This window comes from Capra hircus, unplaced genomic scaffold, assembly GCF_001704415.2.
Source record: "Capra hircus breed San Clemente unplaced genomic scaffold, ASM170441v1, whole genome shotgun sequence".
NCBI classification, from domain to species: Eukaryota; Metazoa; Chordata; class Mammalia; order Artiodactyla; family Bovidae; genus Capra; species Capra hircus.
The window spans coordinates 34,417-53,476 of NW_017189560.1; the positions used below are offsets into that span (position 1 = coordinate 34,417).

General features: G+C 65.0%; 1 protein-coding gene across 2 annotated transcripts; it reads right to left on the reverse strand.

Moving 5' to 3' along the window:
* Nucleotides 1-1,101: 1,101 nt before the first annotated feature.
* On the reverse strand, nt 1,102-18,914 carry LOC102180758 (GRAM domain-containing protein 4). 2 transcript variants are annotated; one of them, XM_018044469.1, is made up of 16 exons: nt 18,638-18,914; nt 14,927-14,988; nt 13,227-13,359; nt 12,820-12,845; nt 12,199-12,290; nt 11,385-11,476; nt 10,128-10,176; nt 8,911-8,982; nt 8,604-8,647; nt 8,424-8,533; nt 6,627-6,781; nt 4,924-5,068; nt 4,290-4,368; nt 3,550-3,634; nt 3,211-3,279; nt 1,102-3,085 (listed from the first exon to the last, which is right to left on the reverse strand). In XM_018044469.1, exons 1-16 carry the CDS (start codon nt 18,862-18,864, stop codon nt 2,981-2,983), a joined length of 1,545 nt encoding a protein of 514 aa, XP_017899958.1. In that variant the 5' UTR covers nt 18,865-18,914; the 3' UTR covers nt 1,102-2,980. The 2 variants fall into 2 exon arrangements, with proteins under 2 accessions (XP_017899958.1, XP_017899957.1); XM_018044468.1 differs by having other exon boundaries at nt 4,275-4,368; nt 18,638-18,912.
* Nucleotides 18,915-19,060: the final 146 nt, after the last annotated feature.

Below are 19,060 nucleotides of genomic sequence, written 5' to 3' on the forward strand. Positions count from 1 at the left end.
TGTGAGGCTACTCTCATTTAAGCACAAGCACCGTTGTTTTTTATGAATGGGACTACATCCAGAAAGCTTGCCTCATTTATCTGCAGGCCTGGGGACTGTCTGTAGACACAGATACTGGAATGTCTGTCTTCCTTTACGACCTTGGTGGGATGCCAGCCCTTGACAGTGGAGGACGCTGGGTCCACAAGAGGAAGGGGCTGGGCTTCCTGTCCCAGTGGTTTTGGGGCAGATCTCAGCCAGCCAGACACTAGGGTCTCCCTCAGATCACGGACCACAGCTGCCGGTCCCCGACACCCCTGCAGTCTTCAGGGTCCCTCACATCTCACTCGAGTCTCTGTTTCAGCAAATAACTTTGGAATCAGCTCTGCCAATTGGTTACCGTGGGGAGAACCGGACCAGACCTAGTTCTTGGTTCACCATGAGCGCCCCCTTTGGTCAGTGTGTGGCCTCCTTACTTTCGTGTCCATCAGTCGTAAAATCCACTCCCCAAATGCCATGCTGTAAACAGCACCACCCGTGGAGAGGGCCCCAATTCAAGAACAAAACCGTTCATCTCATTCGCTCTGTGCTCCCGTCTCCCCCTTCTGTCCCCCAGACCCCCTGCCCTGCACCACATGGCCCCAGTGGTTGCAGAAGCCAGGCAGGCTCCTGCACCGTGTCCAGTGTCAGCGAGTGGACCCGCAGAACCACACGTGCTACCGAGGACCCCTCTGGCCAGGGCCCCTCCGCCTCCCGCCTCTCAGCCTCGGGGCGGGGGCTGCAAGCAGCACCCAGCCCCAGACATGCCCACGGCCCCCTGGGAGGCCAGGCCTGAGCTCCCCCCACCTCCAGGGTGTGTGCCAGCCCCTGGACACCCCTCCCTGCCGGCCACCACTCATCACTGGCTTCCTTCTTCTGGAAGCCAGCCTCTGCCTCCCTGTTCCCAGCCTGTCCGTGTGCACAGCCCCCCTGCCCTGCCCCCACGGCTCACTCCCGGAGGACCCACCTCACCCCTCGGCCTTGACGCCAAAACCCCACTGCCCTCCAGCGCTGCTGGCCACGGGACCCTGCCAGGAAAGCCACCCCGCACCCTCCCCTACTGTGAGCACAACACGTTCCAGGTTTATTTAAATAAAAATTTATAATTTATACAAGACTTTTTTCTTTAAACAAGGTTTCCTTTAAAAAAAAAAATGTTACAGGAGAATTTTTTTTCAATTAGTTCTTCATACAGTACAATCCTTTTGTTGAACAAAAGTTACACTGGTAACAAGCATTTACAGAGTGAAAACAGACTCAAGCTTCAGACATAAAAAATGTTAACATTCATTCTAGTTCCGCGATTAGTCGCAGAAATTAAACGTCTGCCCAGATTTACACGATTCAGTAAAAACAACACAGGCTCTCACCGACAGGGCGTCTCCCGGGCCCGCGCCCTTCCCGGTGGAGGCCCCGGGCTTCCAGGCAGGGCCCGCCTCGGCTCCTGGCGGCCGCCCGCAGCTCATGGTCAGTTTTCATCTCCCTTTCTCCTTGGAAGGGACTCAAACCGAGCCACGCGGCTGAAGATAGCAAGTCCGCTCCCCGCAGGGCCCCCGCCCCGGGCTTGGGGCGCACGCTGAGCACACGGTGGCCCCGGCAAATGCCCCCAGGTGTCGCCCCTGCTGTCGTCCTGGGCCCAGTCCAGGGCCCACCTTGCCTGCCTCGGGCCCGGAGGGGGTCCCCACTGGCTGTGGACCCTCACCCAGCCCCTGAGACTCGTTCCACCTGCGCTGACCAGGGTCCAAAGCCCAGGCTGAGGGTGGGCTCCGCCTAAGTCTGTTCAAGGTCGACCTGCAGAATCACAAGATCCCAGTGCCAGGGGGACGGGGAGCCAGGCTGGCCCCGCACGTACGGTCCAGACCAGGGCATGTGCTTTGGGAGCTGGTGGGGGAGGCTCCCCGTGGGGGCAGGGGACCCCTCTGGGGGTGTGACCTGAGCAAGGCCACCATGTCACTCACCCGACCAGCAAATTAGGAGCAAAGGTAAAAATCACATCTGAAAAATGATACAAAAATAAGAAAAACAGCTTGCTCTCTGTAAAAAATATAATCTTCTGTTTCTTCAAAAAACAACAATCCCAGTGACACCCGGGGATGCGGGACAAGCTGAGGGCCGGCGGGGCCCGTGGTTGGAAGTGTGCTCAGTGGCTTGGCATGTCCATCCCTGAGGCCTCGGGCCAGTCCCGACGCCTTGCCGGCTTCTGATGCCAGGCCTGCGAGGACCCCACTCCCCTCTGCCTGGCGGCGCCCGGGTGCAGGCCGGCCTCTGGGCTCTGCTCTGTGCTGCTGCCAACGCTGGGCGGGCTCAGCACCTCTTACAACCCGCCCTGGGGGGCCTGGGGCGCCCCCGTCCTTCCTGCTTCAGCCCAGGAGCCCCTCAGCCAGCTGGCCCTGCAGCCTGGGAGCCGGCATGAGCCCCGAAGCCCGGAGCCCCCCAAGCGGCTGTCGTCCTCGGCCTCTCCGCATCCCCCCCGAGGCCGATCGCGGGCCCCCGAGCGGCTGGCCGGCATCGTGCTCCCAACACACGCGCGGGGACCTCTTTGAAGGGCCGGCCCGTTCACGGAGGCTGGCAGGGGCCCCCCTCACACGTCGCGGGTGTCCCTCTCCACGGGGAGGCCCTGCGTGCTCCTCCTATGGCTTTGGTGCAGAAGAGCCGCTGGCACCTGGGACCGGGCTGGGCGGTCTCTGCCCCGCGGGGACCAAGGGGGCCCGGCCGTGCCTGGCAGCGGGGCCCGTATGTCATCGTCCTTCCCGGAGGCCCCCGCATCCACGGGACGAGCCCTCGAGAGCCCCGACCCCTGCATGAAGGGGTCTACAAAACGCAGGGTCAACACAATGGAAATCACACATCCGGGGGGATTATTGCAACAGATCATGAGGATGTCCGATTTTTTTTTCCCACTACCAAACTGTTAAGAGAAAAGAAAAAGAAAACCTCCCAGCGGCGTCCAGGGGAGTCAGCACTAGCTCTCGCTGCCGGCGGCGGCCGCGGACGTGATCTTCATGTACTGGCTGAAGATGGTCTCGAACGCCTCGTCTCTGTGTACCATGGCGCCGAACACCAGCGGCTGGCGGGAGGGAGCAAACAGGTGCAGGCGGGAGTCCACACAGGCCAGGGCCAGCGGGGCCAGGCCACGCGGGCAGACCCCACCCCCAGCCCACCCCACCCCGGGGCCCCGGCCAGCACCTTTACCTTCTGGGTCGACGGCGTGGACACAGCAATCCCCATGCCCGACCCCGGCAGGACAGAGAGGACCTTGTACTGAAAGCAGGCAGCAGGCGCGTCACCCTGGGGCTCTCCTGGGGTCAGCGCCACCCTCCCCGCACCCCAGGACCTTTTCTTCCACAGAGCCCCGGACGGCAAGACCCTCACGGGTCCGGGCCTCGCCAGCCAGAGAACGCGGGCAGATCGCGTGCCTGCGCAGACGCCGCCCAGGAGCACAGCCCGACGGTCCACATGGCCCCGCGCTTCGCTCTGACCGACCCCGCTCCCAGGGTGGCCCCCCGCTCCTGAGATGGGCGTGGCACCCACCTTCTGGATGTCCGTGATGTCCACCAGTTTGATGACTTTGTTCCTCTTGGAAGAGCCGGACTTGGAGCTTTCAAAGCACAGGTAACTATGGGGGGGTCGGGGAGTGGACAGAGCCCGGCACATGAACCAGGAGGCCCACGCCAGCAGCTGACCTGCAGCCCAGACACGGGGCCCCCCTCACTGGCCGAGACACGCCGGCTTCCTACAAACGGTTTCGCTTTTACAGAGTCCTATGGCTTCTTGAGTCTGAAGCCCAGCGCTCCCACCGAACCCCATTCACGGTTCCGCAATGAGCCCCGCGGGGCGCCCTGCGGGAGACGTGTGCACCCGAGGCCCAGTGGGGTCTGCCGGGCCAGAAGCTCCAGCAAGCGGGAAGGGAGGGAGGCGTGATCCTCGGAGGAGTGTCGGGGATGAGGTGGTCAGGGGGCCCCCCAGGCTGAGACCAGGGCCTCCTCCCCACCCCCCATCCCCGCAGGGCAGCTGGGCCACCTTGTCCCAAAGGGAGATGAACAAGGAGCCTGCCGGCCCAGGCCAGGGAGGGGGTTCCCGCCAAATGACGAGCACGGCAGACCAGGGCACCCCGGGTTATGGCATGCCGGACTCCAGGGCCGGAGCCTGGCGGCTCTGGGCGGCTCTGGGCAGGCGCTGGACAGGGAGGATGCCTGCTCAGACCCCGGGCGCTCCCGGGGCCGCGCCCACCTGCGCCCCGCCCACGGCCCACTCACTTCTCCGTCACGTACAGGACCCCGTTTCTGATGTAGTCGGTCGGCATCTTCCGGTCCCGGTTTATCAGGCAGCACCGCCAGCCGCTCTCACACGCTAACGGGGACAAAGCCGGACAGGACTTGGTCGAGACGTTCCCCCGGAGATGCGCGCCCCGGACTCACGCTGGGAGGGTCAATGCTGGCTTCTCGGGAACGTCCGAGGCTCGCGCTCCACCATTAGAGAAACCCGTGGGGTTGGGGGCGGCGGGGGCTGAAGCTGTGGGAAATGGGCGCCCCTTCCCAGTGAGTGGGCAGGGGCGTGAAGGCAAAGCCTGGTTTAAACGGGTCAAACTGGGCCACGGCTCTCAGAGCACACAGGTCAAGGTCCAGGTCAGGAGGAAGAAGGCTCGGGAGAAGCTCAAGGCTGAAGCTTTGTAAAGGTCTTCCGCCAGCCGAGGTCACACACGACAGAGGCCACAACGTCTAAGCCGCCCTGCCCATGCCTGCTTGCCTTTCTGCTGCCAGACCGCCCACCACAGATGCGCCTGGCCGCTCCAACCTCTGGCCCAGGGGGCCCTCCCCCAGCCCCCGTGGCCCGTCCCTGCCTTTGGGTCCCAGCACCGGGGTGGGCGAGCTGCCGGGCCTGGCCACGGGCTCAGCGCGTACGTACCCGCCAGCGGACGCTCATTCTCCGTCAGGTTGAAGATCTCGTGGAAGTTGCCCTTCTTGGCGCTGTGCAGGCGGCCAGCGTCCTCGTCCCTGCTCAGGCCAGCAGGTGCGCTGGACACACAGCTCCGGGAGGAAGCCGTCTGCAGCTGCGGAGGCCCAGGCGCCAGTGAGCGCCACCCGCCGAGGTGGGGGTGCACACGGTCGTCCCCCACCCCGGGCCCAGCTGCACACGCGGACAAGGGGAGAGGCAGGCACACCCAGGCGTGGGTGCACCCCCCAGAAGGGCCCCTGGGGGACCCAGTCCTCCTTGCCCCACGAGCCCCCCACCCTGTGCAGAGCAGCCTGGCCTTGAGGGGCCCCTTCTCACAACGCCCCATCCCAGCCACTGAGCCAAGCCCGAGCCAGCTAGCGCGGTTAGTGCGGGGCTGGCCGGTGCTCAGCCCTGGGGCAGCTCACAGCCACGCTGCGGACACCAGGCCAGCCGAGGCCCCGGCCACTGACTACTCAGACAGTCAACCACAGCCACGCACAGCCCCCCACACCAGGCCGGCCGAGGCCCCGGCCACCGACTACTCAGACAGTCAACCACAGCCACGCACAGCCCCTCACACCAGGCCGGCCGAAGCCCCGGCCACCAAGAGCAACATCAGTCAGTCAGTCAACCACAGCCACACACAGCCCCAGGGCGGGAGGGGCGTCCACATGGGCGCCGCACCTTGTCGCGTCCCGACAGCCGGCCTTCCGGAAGGGGCAATACACACGGGACCACGACAGAAGGAGGGGCGGGGGCCGCTTGACACAACGTCACGACCACTGAGTGAGCCGCGTGCTGAGACACACGGGCCATGGGATGCCCAGCAGGGTCACCCTCCATCCAGGGAAGCCCGCCTCCCAGCTCTCTGGTTAAGACGCTTAGGGAGCCTGCTTAAGGTGGGCCTCACCCCTTGGGTCCACTTGCGTCTGTGTGACCAGAGCCCACCCACGGCTTCAGCGAGGTGTGTGCTGCGCACCTGGCCTGTGAGTTCAGGCCCCCAACAGGCCTCGCGGTCCCAGAATCCAGGAAGCCTGGCCCATGCTTGACCCAGAGCTTTCCTCCCACAGACAGAGGCATCGAGGCATCACTGGACACCAAAACACAAGGCTGAAGCCCGAGGTCACCTCCTCCAGGAAGCCCTCGTACACCTCCACGGGAGCCCTGCTGAGCCCAGCACCTCCCCACTAGTCTGAGACACCAAGAAGGCCAGCAAGGCCAGCGTGCCCTCCACGTCCTGACTCTGGACGCAGCACCCGATGCCCACACAACCTTCCACCAGCCCGTGTGCACCGAATGTGCCGTCTCAGCCTCACTGCCCGAGCCTCCGAGCCAGGGAGCAGGGACCAGGCCCTCCCGGGACTCCAGCTTCCAGCACCCTGAACCCTCCTGCCTGGGGCCCACCTGGCTGGGCAGGGCCTGCTCCCCAGCCAGTCTGGATGGGCAGGGGTCCTTCAGGTGGGTGGGGACCTCCGCCAACGGCCGTCCCCTGCCCAAGGTTGTCTGGCCCTGGGATAGTCACCCTGGACCTTTGGGACAGCGGAGCCGGTCACGGGGAATCTGCCCCATGGCTGTTCCATTTCCGGGTTCCCCGAGATCAGCGCCTCCCCGGGAGCGGGTGCGAGGCACAGCGGGGCAGGCAGGCAGGCCTCCCCAGCCGGCACGCGGCCTACCCTGCGCGACGCGGCGGTGCTGGAGCGCTCCTTGAGCTGGGGGTCCGTGGGGAGGCTCTTCCAAATGATGTACGGAGTGTCGTACTTGGCTCGCAGCCTCGGGCAGCGTTTGAAGATAAAATCGATAAGGAAAAACTTGATTCCGGCGTAGAGGCCTGGGGGGCAAATGAGGTCCCATCTCAGCAAGACCCTGAGCCCCGCCCGAGCAGCCAGCATGCAGTCCCCGCCCTACCTGGGGGGCCCAGTGCTCCCTGGAGGGCCTCCTGGGGCCCAAATGCGGGATGGTGGCCCTGGGAGGGGGATACACAGGGCAGGGAAGGGACCCCAGCTGAGAGGGAGGCCTCTGCTGGGTACCGTTATCTCAAGCCTAGAGATGGCTCAGGCCAAACGATAAACTGTCCCTAAAAGGAGCCAACCAAGCAGAACCATGAGTCACCGTCCTCCGAGGGGACGCGAGCAGGACTTTGGGGGACCCCTCCCCAGCCTGCCTGCCCCCGCTCACGCGCCAAGGACGGGCCCAGCGCCAGCTCCAGGCAGGGCACGCCTGGGCCAGGAGAGCCCAGCCTGCGGCCGGGCCTGGGGGTCGCACCTGAGGAGGGGGTGTGACTTCCTGGGGTGGGGGTGCGGGCCTGAGCTAAGCGGGTGGGTCACTTCAGGACCCTGACCTCGGCTCTGAGGCAGTCTCTCCACACCCGTGCCCCCCTCCCTCTCCAGCTACAACCCCCACACCAGGCGCTCAGCATCTGCACCCACCAGGAACTTCAGGGACAACCCCAACCATCAGAGCCCCCAGCCCACAGCTCCACACCCAACTCAGCCCATCACGCCAGGATCCACAGGCCTCCGGGTTCCCCACCAAGCCCCCTCCCAGCCTCCGAGGGGCCTCTCTGGGTACCGCTGTGGCCTTGCCAGGCCACTGCCCGGTCCCCCCCCCATCTCCCATCTCCCTGCCACCCTGGACTCCAAGCGCAGCCTTGTTCTCTTGGGAACTCAACCTACGACCATGCGGTTTGAAATGCGGGCAGGGGCGGGTCCTGCACTCTGCACACCTCCCCACCCAAGATTAAACGCTAATGCCCCCCACCACTGCCCCTCCCACCTCCCTGGAGGTACTGAACAGCCCACCTGGCCCCTCAGGGAAAAACTGACCCCTGCTCCACCCCAGCCCACCCTCCCAAACCCTGACAGCTATGCTTTGCAAACCCGCCTGGACCTGAGCACACCCCAGACTCACTTCACCCTAGCCCAGGGACGTCCTTGACGCACCCAAAACACACCTCATTACTGCGCCCCCTCCAGCCCCAGCTCAAGTCCCTACACCTGACCCAGGACCTGAGGCTGCCTGTCCACAGCCCCACCCCTACGCCAGCTCCCACCCGAGTCTCGTCTGCCCCCATCACACTCCTGTACCCTTTGACCTGTCGCCCTGACCCTGGGAGCCCAGGAACGCTCACAGAGAACCACGGCAGACACCCAAGTCCCATGGGCCTGGGGTCCACCAGCCTTGCCTGCCCAGGCAGCAGAGGACGGGCTGGATTCAAGAAACCGAAATCTCATCTCTCTAGGCTGGATGGACTCCATGTCTCCTGAATGCAAAGGTTCTGATGGAAAGCCACTGGGGGGAGGGGTGGAGGGAGGCGAGGGCATGAGCTGCCTGCCCGAGGGCCGCGGGGGGGTCGGGGGTGGGGGGCGCGTCCTGGGGGCGCAGGTGGGGGTCGGGGGGTGGGGGGCACGTCCTGGGGCGCAGGGCCCCGGCTCCCGCACGGGTCAGAGGGCCGGATGCCAGCAGCTCCTTACCCAGGGCCAGCCCCACCAGGCGGAAGGGGAAGAAGCAGGAGGCGAGGAAGGCGGCCCACAGCGCCACGTACAGCTTCTGGGTGGTCTCGGGCTGGACCCACATGAACAGGCTGGAGGGAAAAGGCAGGCTCAGAGCGGGCGGGCGGACCCTGGTGGGGCGGGCCCTGGGGCACGACTTACTTCTTGATCTTTTCCAGGATGTCTGCCATCTTGCCGAAGAGGTTCTGTGTGAAAACGGAGCTGCAGTCAAGCAGAGACGCCGGGGCCGCACGGCGACGCTGCAGACGGCCTGAGGCACCACGGGGCCCCACGCTCCTGCCCAGCTGTGCCCAGGCCCAAGCCCGGCGATGGGGAACACCCCGCTCAAGATAGGGACCAGGCTCCATGCCCTCCCAGGAGCTCGCCCGGGGCGCCGGTCAGGAGGGGCTCCTCCCACTGGGGCGCTGGAGTTCCGGGGGCCCCCATCCCCAAGTCCAGCAGCATGTACCTGGGCTTTCTGGGCAACGTCCAGCACGAGCTGGAACTTCTCAGACACGGTCAGGTCTTCCTTTGGAGGCTCCTTCAGTCAAAGGAGAAAGAGAATTTCCACTGAAATTTAACAGTTCAGAGAAGTTACCGATGTTAAACAGGACGAGGCCTCCCAGCCCGGGGACTGGGGTCTCTGCTGCCCAGACAGAGGGACGGGCGTCCCTGGGGGGCCCAGCCCGAGGGGGCGGCACGGGCAGCCGTTCCTGCTGACGCCCCCGTGGAGCCCGAGAGACAGCGAGCAGCCCCCCACCCAACTGCTGCCCAAACAGGCTGCCTTCAGAGGGGCACCTGTCACCACAGAGGCCCCGGCCCAGCCCCGACTTCACAGGCGCAGGGACCAAGGCCCCACCAGGAACGCCTGACCTCGTCCAGCTGGCCTGAGCTCACTCAGCAAGAACCTCCCAAGGACTTCCGGGTGCCAGGGTCAAAGGGCGCGGGCCCACCTCCCCTGACGTGCCCCCCACCTGCCCCATCTAAGGGGCCCTGCAGACCCACCGTGTCCTGCACCCTGCCCTGGTCCGTGCTCAACCCCCAGGGGCTGCTCAAACACCCCGCGACGCCCGTCGAGGCACCGCGGCTTCCCCCCAGCCCGTGCCCGGAGGTTCTGCCCCTCAGGCCAGGGTCCCCTGAGGAGCAGGTGGGCAAACTGTCTGCAAAACGCCAGAGGGCAAGCACGTGTGCGTCTGCAGGCCTGACGTCTGTCATGGCTGCTGCAGCCCAAGGAGAGTCACAGCGTAAACGAGTGGGCGTGACAGAAACCAACAAAACTATTTACAAGAGCGAGCGATGGGCCATGGGGAGCTCTGCTGACCCTGCTCTGCACGTCCACTGCTCCAGCCCACTCATCGCCCACCTCCCTCCTCGGGACTGTGGGGAGCGGCTCCTGGGGCCCCCCTTGCTGCCTCCCCTCCAAGTCATGTCCCAGCTGAGGCAGGGCAGGCCAGGCCAAGCCAGGGTGACCTGCTTCCCACGCGGCCAACCCCAGGCCAGGGAGGGGCGCTCAGGGTGTCAGCCGGGGAGGGCCTCAGGTGGGGGTGGCCGGCCGTCCCCTCTCTGACCGCTCCCCGCCGGGCAGGGCTCCCTGCCGGCACCCACACAGCCAGCCCCGGGGGCCTCAGGGCACCTGCACCCTCCCACACAGCCTGACCCCGTGAAGGAGCCCCTCCCGGGACTTACCACCACTTCGGACACTTCGGGCACAATGCTCCACTGTATCCTCCAGCCCCTGGCAAATGGAAGACAACGCACCCTTACCAGAGCATCGTCTGCAGGCAGTGGGTGCCCAGGGACGACGTCGCGTCACCAGCCCTGTGCGCCCAGCCGGGAAGCATCCCCTGAAATGCTGGCCGTGGGGACAGGAGCCTCCGAAACACCCGGCCATCTGCCCAGACCCACCAGGCTCCTCCTGGGCTCAAGAGCAGACAACCTGGGCCGCCCCTACCAACCCCGCCCTGGGAGCCCTCCTGGGCGGGGGACACGTGCAGGAGCACCCAGAGGGGAGGGGCCTCCCAGAATAAGTCGGGCGACAGTGGCAAGGGCTTCAGGAGCCACGCCAGTCTGGGACAGAGAACCCTTTCGTAAGCAATTAAAGGTTTGCTTTTTCACCAAGAAGCATTTTCCAGTGAAGCAACTTAGGCAAGCACAGAGAAGCACCTAGAAACACATGGGTGAGCTTCTGAACGGCTGAGAAAAACACGGGAGGCGGCGCCTACTCAGGCCTGACATGGAACTGGGTTTCATTCACTCTTTGGGGCGACCTCAGGGCCACACAGACCCACGCAGGACGGCTTCCAACGTGGCCCCCCACCTCAGCCTCGAGAGGAAAGGGGGTGCTCAGAGGGCGGGTAGGCCCTGGGCTCAAGGGTCGCTCAGTCCTGGGGCCTCTGCGGCGTGAGCTGGGACCCTGAGGACACAGCCTCTGCAGCTCCATCGACCCCCGCACTGGGATGTCACTGCTTGGGGTGGGGGGTACTTTCCTGCCTAAACGCGGTGCAATCAGAGGAGGGGCCAGAGTCACCCCAAAGCTGTAGCCCACTGGCCGCCCACAGCAAAGAGCTGCTGGGGTTTGGTTATTACTCTGCCAGCAAACCCTCCTCCAGGAGTCCAGGGACTGCAGAGAGTGCGTGTGAGTGTGAGTCACTCAGTCGTGTCCCACACTTTGTGACCCCATGGACTGCGGCCCACCAGGCTCCTCCATCCATGGGATTCTCCAGGCAAGAACGCTGGAGTGGGTTGTCATGCCCTCCTCCAGGGGATCTTCCTGACCCAGAGATCCAACCCTGGTCCCCCGCATTGGAGATAGATTCTTTACTATCTAAGTCACCAGGAAAGCCAGAACAAGCTCCCAAAATGCCAGCGTGCGACACAGGGCCAGCTGCACATGTGAGGCGGGAGACGGGGCAACCTTGCACACGAGCCCCCACACACACCTACCTGGCTATGAGGTAATTGAGGGACAGCCTCAGAATCGCAAGGAGCAAGAACATGGGGATGGCCCAGCCGTGCCACACGGCGTTCATGTACACCTGCGGGTGTGGGGGGCAGACGCGGCAGCCAGGTGACCGGCCAGGCTCCTCCCCCAGCCCGCCTGGAAGGCCGGCCACGGGTTCAGCCCGAGACGCCTCCCCAAGGAAGCTGCCGTGGGGGTGTTTCTGGGCACAGGGAGCCCACGGGCCAGTCCCTGGCTGCACCCAACAGCACCTCGCTAGTCCTGACGACCCCACAGAGCTGCCCGGCACAGCAGGCTGGGTCCCCTGGGAAACCCTGGGGCAGGGTGCATGCCCCCCAACCCCAAGGGGAGGACAGCTACCATACCCTCGGGGAGCACATCCCCCTCCCCACGGGGCACACACCCCCTACTCCAAGGGGAGCACACCCCACCCCTCGGAGAGTACACATCCCACCCTGTGGGGAGCACAGTCCCCACCCATCAGGGAGCACACCCCCTCCACCCCATGGGAAACACAGCCCCCACCCCTTGGGGAGCATACTCCCCACTCCAAGGGGAGCATACCCCACCCCGAGGGGAGCACAGCCCCCATCCATCAGGGAGCACACCCCCAACCCCTCAGGGAGCACACCCCTGCACTCCACAGGGAGCACAGTCCCCACCCTACGGGGAGCACATAACCCACTCCATGGGGAGCACATCACCCACTCCATGGGGAGCACACGCCCCCACTCCGGAGGGAGCACAGTCTCCACCCTGTGGGGAGCACACCCCCCCCACTCCGCAGGGAGCACTCACGGTGAAGGCGATGGCAGATGTGTAGATGGAGTACCAGTCAGATAAGGCAGAGAGGTTCTTCACAAAGCTGGTGACGGGCTTGGCGCCGCGCTCTGGGGACAAATCAGACCACACGGTCAGGCCAGCACTCACCCAGCCCTCGGACACACCTGGTGGTCTGGCTGCTGCACCAGCTGGAGGCAGGGGATGGGGGGGCACGGAGGAAAGGGGGCACCAAAAGGAGCCGGATGAACCGCAGCCGTCACGGCCCCGGTGGCCTGACCCTGGCTGCTCTGCAGCGTTCCTCTCCTCTGCCTTGGCCGTGTGTGGACGGGGTTTTGCTCCCACACCGCAGGCCCTGACAAGCATCTGGGGGAAGCACCACGTTTCGCTGGGGGTCCCAGGCCTGGAGGGACACCCTGCTTCCGGCCCTGGGCCAGGGGCAGACAGACAGACAGACGGGGTGGGCCTGGGACATACCTCCCACGGCCTGAGGAAGGGGGCGGGGAAGTCTTGAAAACTATTCTTGTGGAAGAAGCCCAGCCCAGTGCTGGGGTGGCCCCGCCCCACACGCAGCCCAGCCCCGACAGCGCACGCAGCAGAGCCAAGCGGGTACTTACTAAGTCCACGCTGGGTACTTACTGAGCCTCCTCATGTTCTCGGTCAGCCTGAGAGGGACGGAGGGGAGGGGTGAGTGCCAGCACCCAGGCCCCAGCCCCACGGTGCTCCACGGGTGCTGGGGGAGACCCTGGGATACAGGAGCCACAGGCCAGACCCCCGGGGGGGCGCACAGGGGATGGGGCGGGCCCCATTTCCCACCCCTGCACCCCCCACCCAAGCCTCAGCCGGGCCTGGCCTGCGGGCACGTGCCCACCATCCCCACATGGGGCCTGTCACAAGCCTGAGCATGGCCACAGGGATTGGGGAACACAGCTGCGTGGCCGCCCCAGGGAGGACCTTCCCTCCGGCACGGCTGTGAGCCGGGCACCGGGGGGCCCTGGGTGGTCCGGCTGTACCCCACCGCCCTGAGACCTCCGCCAGGACCCCACCTCCGGGCACTGAGGGGCTCCTCTGTCTCCACAGCACTCTCCTCGGGCTGGAACCGGAAGTCCTCCACGTACTCCCCGAACTTCTCATAGAACCACTTCTGGACCCGGGGGCACAGCCCCTGGCTCCGCCGTTCTGCAGGACGGTGGCAAGTCTCAGTGAGGGGCTCACAGAGAACTGGGGAGCGGGGTTCGGTGAGGGGGGTGCTCCCGGTGGGGCTACTGGGGGCAGGTCCATGGCAGAACCAGGAGGGGCTCTGCAGACACTGGGGGTCCCCCGCGTTCCACACGCCGACCCCCAGCTTGTCGGAGGCTGTCCCCAGGGCAGGCGCCATCCAGACAGGCGCTCAGCCCACTGAGGGGGCTGTGCTGACCTCCCCCCAGCCTGTACTGGCCACACTGGTTTGTCTGGGAAGGGGCCAGGTGGGCACTCGCCCCTGGACACCCCGAGCCTGAGGACCAGCCAATGAGGGCGGTGCTCTGGTATGGGAGGGGGCAGCCCAGGGAGCAAAGTGGTCTCCGCCTTCGGAAAGCCACCCCATCAGAGAAAACCAGCTGAAATCCGGGGATGAGTCTGTCCCTTCAGGGGGCGGGGTGCGGAGTGGCCTGCAGGGGGCGCCATCCCCCCACAGTCAGAGGGGGACGCAGGGAGCGCAGGCGGCCTCGTGTCAGCTCGAAGGGACTGAGGCCTGGGGCTGACCCGAGGACAGTGCAGGGGCAACCAGACCACGGCCATCAGCGTGGACCTCGGCTTAAGGGTGGGCTCTGGGGGTAGGGGGCCTGGGGACCCCCGGGGGGGCATGGAAAGACTCCCCATGCGCAAATGTGCGGGCAGCACAGCGGGGGGTCCCGTAGGGAAGGGGTCTCCCGTGCTCCTGGCCTAGAACCTGGGCTTCCAGCCATGAACCGTGAGGACCCAGGGGACTATGACCCACTGGACACCCGGCCAGCCTGGCAGCACGCCCAGCACCAACACCCTGGGGAAGGGGCAGCTCCCTCTCTGGAAGGCAGGCACAGGGGCCCGGCACAGGGGCCCTGCACAGAGGGGGGCTGGGCCCACTCTGGTCCCCGAACTCAGCCCCCACCCGGAGGCCACCTGAGAGGCCTCCCCTCTCGGACAGCAGTCTCCGCATTTTTACCCCGCAGAGGGCTCAACTGAGGGGTGGCTCTCTGAGCCCGGGCACGGCTTCCCATCAACGGTCAGCCTGCGAGGGTCCTGGGTCTGAGGCCACATAGGCCAGGGGCCGCCGCGGACCAGGCCCCTCCAGAGCCAGACAGAAGCCCGGTTCCCTCCCACACCATCCTCTTAGTGACAGCTCCAGAAAGGGCCCAGTGTGGATGCAGACGAGGAACATGAGCCCCTGGCAGGAAGAAACGGGCGAGAAGGTTCTGTGTCCTGACCTGGGGTGGGGGGCTGCAGCACGCCGCCCACAGCCACCCCCAGTGCCCAGCCTCCGGGAAGGGGGCCCAGCTAGGGCCACACGGCCAGAGTGACCACACGCACCCTCCCTGGGGAGGGGGGCGGGGCAGGCAGAGCGGCCGCCTTGTGTTGTGCAAAACTACGTCCAGTTCCAGTGGGGTGACTCGCACCTGCTACAGAGATCCCCCAGTGGGCAATCAGGGACCCCGCCGGGAGGGCGTCCTGCAGGTAAGCAGGTGCCTCCGGGCACAGAGCCACCATCCCTGGCCACCCCCAGGCCTACCTGCTCCATTATTGACCTGGGCTTGTCCTTTCGGGAGCTGCTGAGCTGGCGCCTCCTCGGCTCTTAAAGGGGGTGGCGGGGGAGGGGGAGGAAAAGCAAGATCTCTGTTAGTTCAAGACACGGCCCAAATCCAGGCTCAGCAAAGCCATGCCCAACACGCCGGTGCCCAGCCCTGCCTGCCCGGCTCCTTCTGGGGTCCTGACTGCCCTGAGACGCGGGCTGAGGGCAGCGGGGCAAGCACAGAGCTGCATCCCTCATGGGCACGCAGTGTGCAAACAAAGAACTCTTTCTTTCCTATTAACTTTGACCCATTTGTTTATTTACTGTTAGGCTAGGAATAAACAACTCATACCAAGTACTGAGTCTTCCCTGATAGCTCAGCTGGTAAAGAATCCGCCCACAATGCAGGAGACCCTGGTTTGATTCCTGGGTCGGGAAGATCCACTGGAGACGGCAAAGGCTACCCACTCCAGTATTCTCGGGCTTCCCTATAACTCAGCCTGCAATGCAGGAGACCTGGGTTCTGTCCCTGGGTCAGAAAGATCCCCTGGAGAAGAGAGCAGCTACCCACTCCAGGATTCTCGGGCTTCCCTATGACTCAGCCTGCAATGCAGGAGACCTGGGTTCTGTCCCTGGGTCAGAAAGATCCCCTGGAGAAGGGAACAGCTACCCACTCCAGAATTCTGGCCTGGAGAATTCCATGGACTGTACAGTCCCTGGGGGCGCCAAGAGTTGGACACGACTGAGTGACTTTCACTTTCATACTAATTCCTGGGCCCAGTGAAAAGGTACTTATCAACACACACACACTACAAGCACCACACAAGGCCACAGGCTGGGTGACCCCTGGCCAGCAGGCTGAGCCCAGGCCCCAGCTTGGTCCCTGCCGAGCTCCCCATCCTTGCAGTCTATCTTGCCGTACCTCACCATAGCAGCCCCCGGCCTTGGTGCCTCCCCGCGGCTCCCGTCCACCTGCCGGCTCCCGACCACAGACCTGACTTTCAGCCGCAGGCCCTGATGGCCAGGCCCCTACTTCTCAGGCAGTGCCCTGTCCCTCAGGCAGCCCACCTGCCCCTCTTGCCCTGCAGTGGGCTTCTGACCCGCCACTCTGCTGCTATGCTTCCCAGTCCAGCAGAGACCCCAGGACGTGGGGAAACTGGCACCCAGGCAGACCTCAGTGGGATTGGGGGGCAGGGGCTCCCCCAGGACAGACAGTGGGGCCCAGAGACCCTCAGCAGGTGCACACCCTCTGCATCCTGTTCTGTTCACACGACTAAGCTGTTTTTAATATTTATTTTATATATTTGGCTGCATCAGGTCTTAGCTGTGACGTGCAAACTCTTAGTTGCCACATGTGGGATCTCGTTCCCTGACCAGGGATTGAACCTGGGCCCCTGCATTGGACCACCAGGGAGTCTCCTGCCACACAACGTGATCTTACAATGGGGAAGAACCTTGTGTGTTTGATCACAAGTTAATCACTAAAAGGATGTTACCTATAAGCTTTAATTACACATAACAGCCCATCTCTCGGAACTGTGCCTCCCAGAGAATGAACATTAAGCTAAAATACTTTTGCTTAGGTCATAGGAACCCTCCAGACCAGGCCCACTTGTGAATGACTGCAGGAGGCAGAAATTCACACACCCGCTCCGGAAGCTGCGGGGAACCCGGGAGTGTCTGACTTAGGTCCCTCCCCTTTTAGTATGAAAGGGGCCTGAATTCTAACTCGGGCAAGGTGGGTCCTCGGGAGCACATGCCCACTCGGTCTGTCTGTTGGCTTTCAGGACAAAACCATTACTTCTGCCCTAACAACCCGTCTCTCGATTACTGGCCCGTCGTGCGGTGAGCAGGACGAGCGTGGACTCGGGAACAACCCCAGTCCAACATTTCCGGGAACCGACCCGGTCTGCAGGTCCGTAACCACAAGCCGTCACGGCCACACGGTGCCGGAGCAGGACGCACAGTGGACCAGCTGGACCAGAGGGCGGGGAGCACAGGGGCTGCGCATGCAGCCTCGTGAAGCAACGGACAGGGAGCCAGCAGACAGGCGGGCCCAGAGAAGAGAACCACTGTCAAGGAAGAGGGGGTGAGGCCTCCACACCCACCCCTCCCAGTGGCCAGGCTGCCCAGAGGAACTTCCGTGCCCAGGGCTCCTGAAAGACGGGGCTTTACTGGGAACGGAGCAGGGCCAGGGGACGCAGGGACTCCATCCTGAGCTCGGCTCCCTCTGTTCCCAGGCAGGGGTCCGGGCCTTTGCCAGGACGGTCCCTGAACCGGCCAGGGGTCCCAGAACCGGCCAGGGGTCCCAGACATGGAGGCGCACCAAGGAAGCGCGCAGGCTCCCGGGGAAGGCCAGGCCCAGGCGTTCAGCTGGGGATGCACGGGCGCAGAGACACTCGGCGCAAAGCCGCAGGCAGGCCTTGGTTCTGTGTGGCCACAGGCGGGCCAGGGGTCTCCGTCCAACGATGCTGACCCCACACAATCACCCACTGAAACCAACAGGCAGGGGCCAAGCTCGCGGGGGCAGATGTGCGGGAGCCCACACACCCCTCCAGAAGCTGGGGCAGGACACCTGCCGCCCCGCAATGGAGGGAGCCTGCAGGAGGAGGAGACGGTTCACGGCAGGCTGGCCCTGAGGTCGCGGCGGGCGCGCAGTGTGTAGGGAGGTGTCCAGCGGACAATGAGGGGCGGAGGGAGCATGGGAAAGCACCAAGGCAGGGTGGCAGGGTCCCAGGGCCTGGGAGCAACGGGCAGCCGAGACTGGGGGACGCAGGGCAGCCGTGGGGGCTCTGGGAGCCGCTCCGCAGCCCCGCTCCTCCACGGCCCTCAGGGCTCAGCTGTGACGCCTCCCCATCCCCTCAGTGCAGAAAAGGAACACCCGCACCCCTTCCCAAACGAAGGCCCCAGGGCACAGGAGGGCAGCCACCTTCCCAAGACCACGGCTCACCATGGGCACAGGCAGGGCACAACCCGGAACTTCGGGGCCGGGCCTGCCGGCTCCACCCACCCCGGGCCCTCGTGACATCGCTGAGGAGGCCTTGGAGGGACACCCCCACTCATCAGAGGCCTCACTGAGGACCTCTGCCCAGGGCAGCGGTACACACAGCCCCAGAGTAGGGAGGGTGACACGCCATGAGTGCTCCGTGAGAACAGAGGCTGGGGCGGGGGGGCCGCAGGCCTCCCGGGAGGGCTGAGACCCCACCTGGAGCAGGGAGACGGGGACAGCAGAGGCCACAGTGCACTGGGGGTCTGGCCGCCAGCACGAGTGGGGCCTCGGCTCGGGGACTCTGACCGCCAAGGGCAGCGCTACCTGGCTCCGCCGGGCCCTCCGGCCTCCCGCCCTGAACACAGACGCCCTCCCTGTCACCCCCTCCCCGCCTCCTACCCCGGGGTGGTCCTCACGGCCCCCACCGCCTCCTACCCCAGGGTGGTCCTCGCCTGCCCTCCCCGCCTCCTCCCTGGGGGTGGTCCTCACGGCCCCCACCGCCTCCTACCCCAGGTGGTCCTCGCCTGCCCTCCCCGCCCCTCCCTAGGGTGGTCCTCACGGCCCCCACCGCCTCCTCCCTGGGGGTGGTTCTCAGGGCCTCCACCGCCTCCTCCCTGGGGGTGGTTCTCAGGGCCCTCCCCGCCTCCTCCCTGGGGTGGTCCTCGCCTGCCCTCCCGCCTCCTCCCTGGGGGTGGTCCTCAGGGCCCCCACCGCCTCCTTACCTGGCCTTCAGCACTTCCTGGACTTTCTGCTCTAGCTCCATCCTCCGCTGCCGCTCACGGTCCAGCTCCTGCCGCAGCATCTCCGCGTTCGTTTCCTCTCGCAGCTTCCGGAGCTCCTCTTCTGTGAGGGAGAGCAGCCAGGTGAGCGTCGTGGGGCCTGTCCCACCCCCACACAGAGGTGCCAAGGGAGCGCTCAGACACGGACGGCGGCGGCTGCCCCGCTCCATCCCGGGGGCGCCCCACAGCTGCACGAGTGTATCAATCGGGGTCCTCGTACAACGCAAGCTGAGGGCCTCTTTACTTAAAGAAATAAACCAACTCGAGACAGACGCACAGAAAGGCCCTTCATCGAACCCTCTCCAGGGGCAGGACCCCCTGAGGAAGGGATGCTGATGGCGCCTGGTCACCCACAGACACACACGC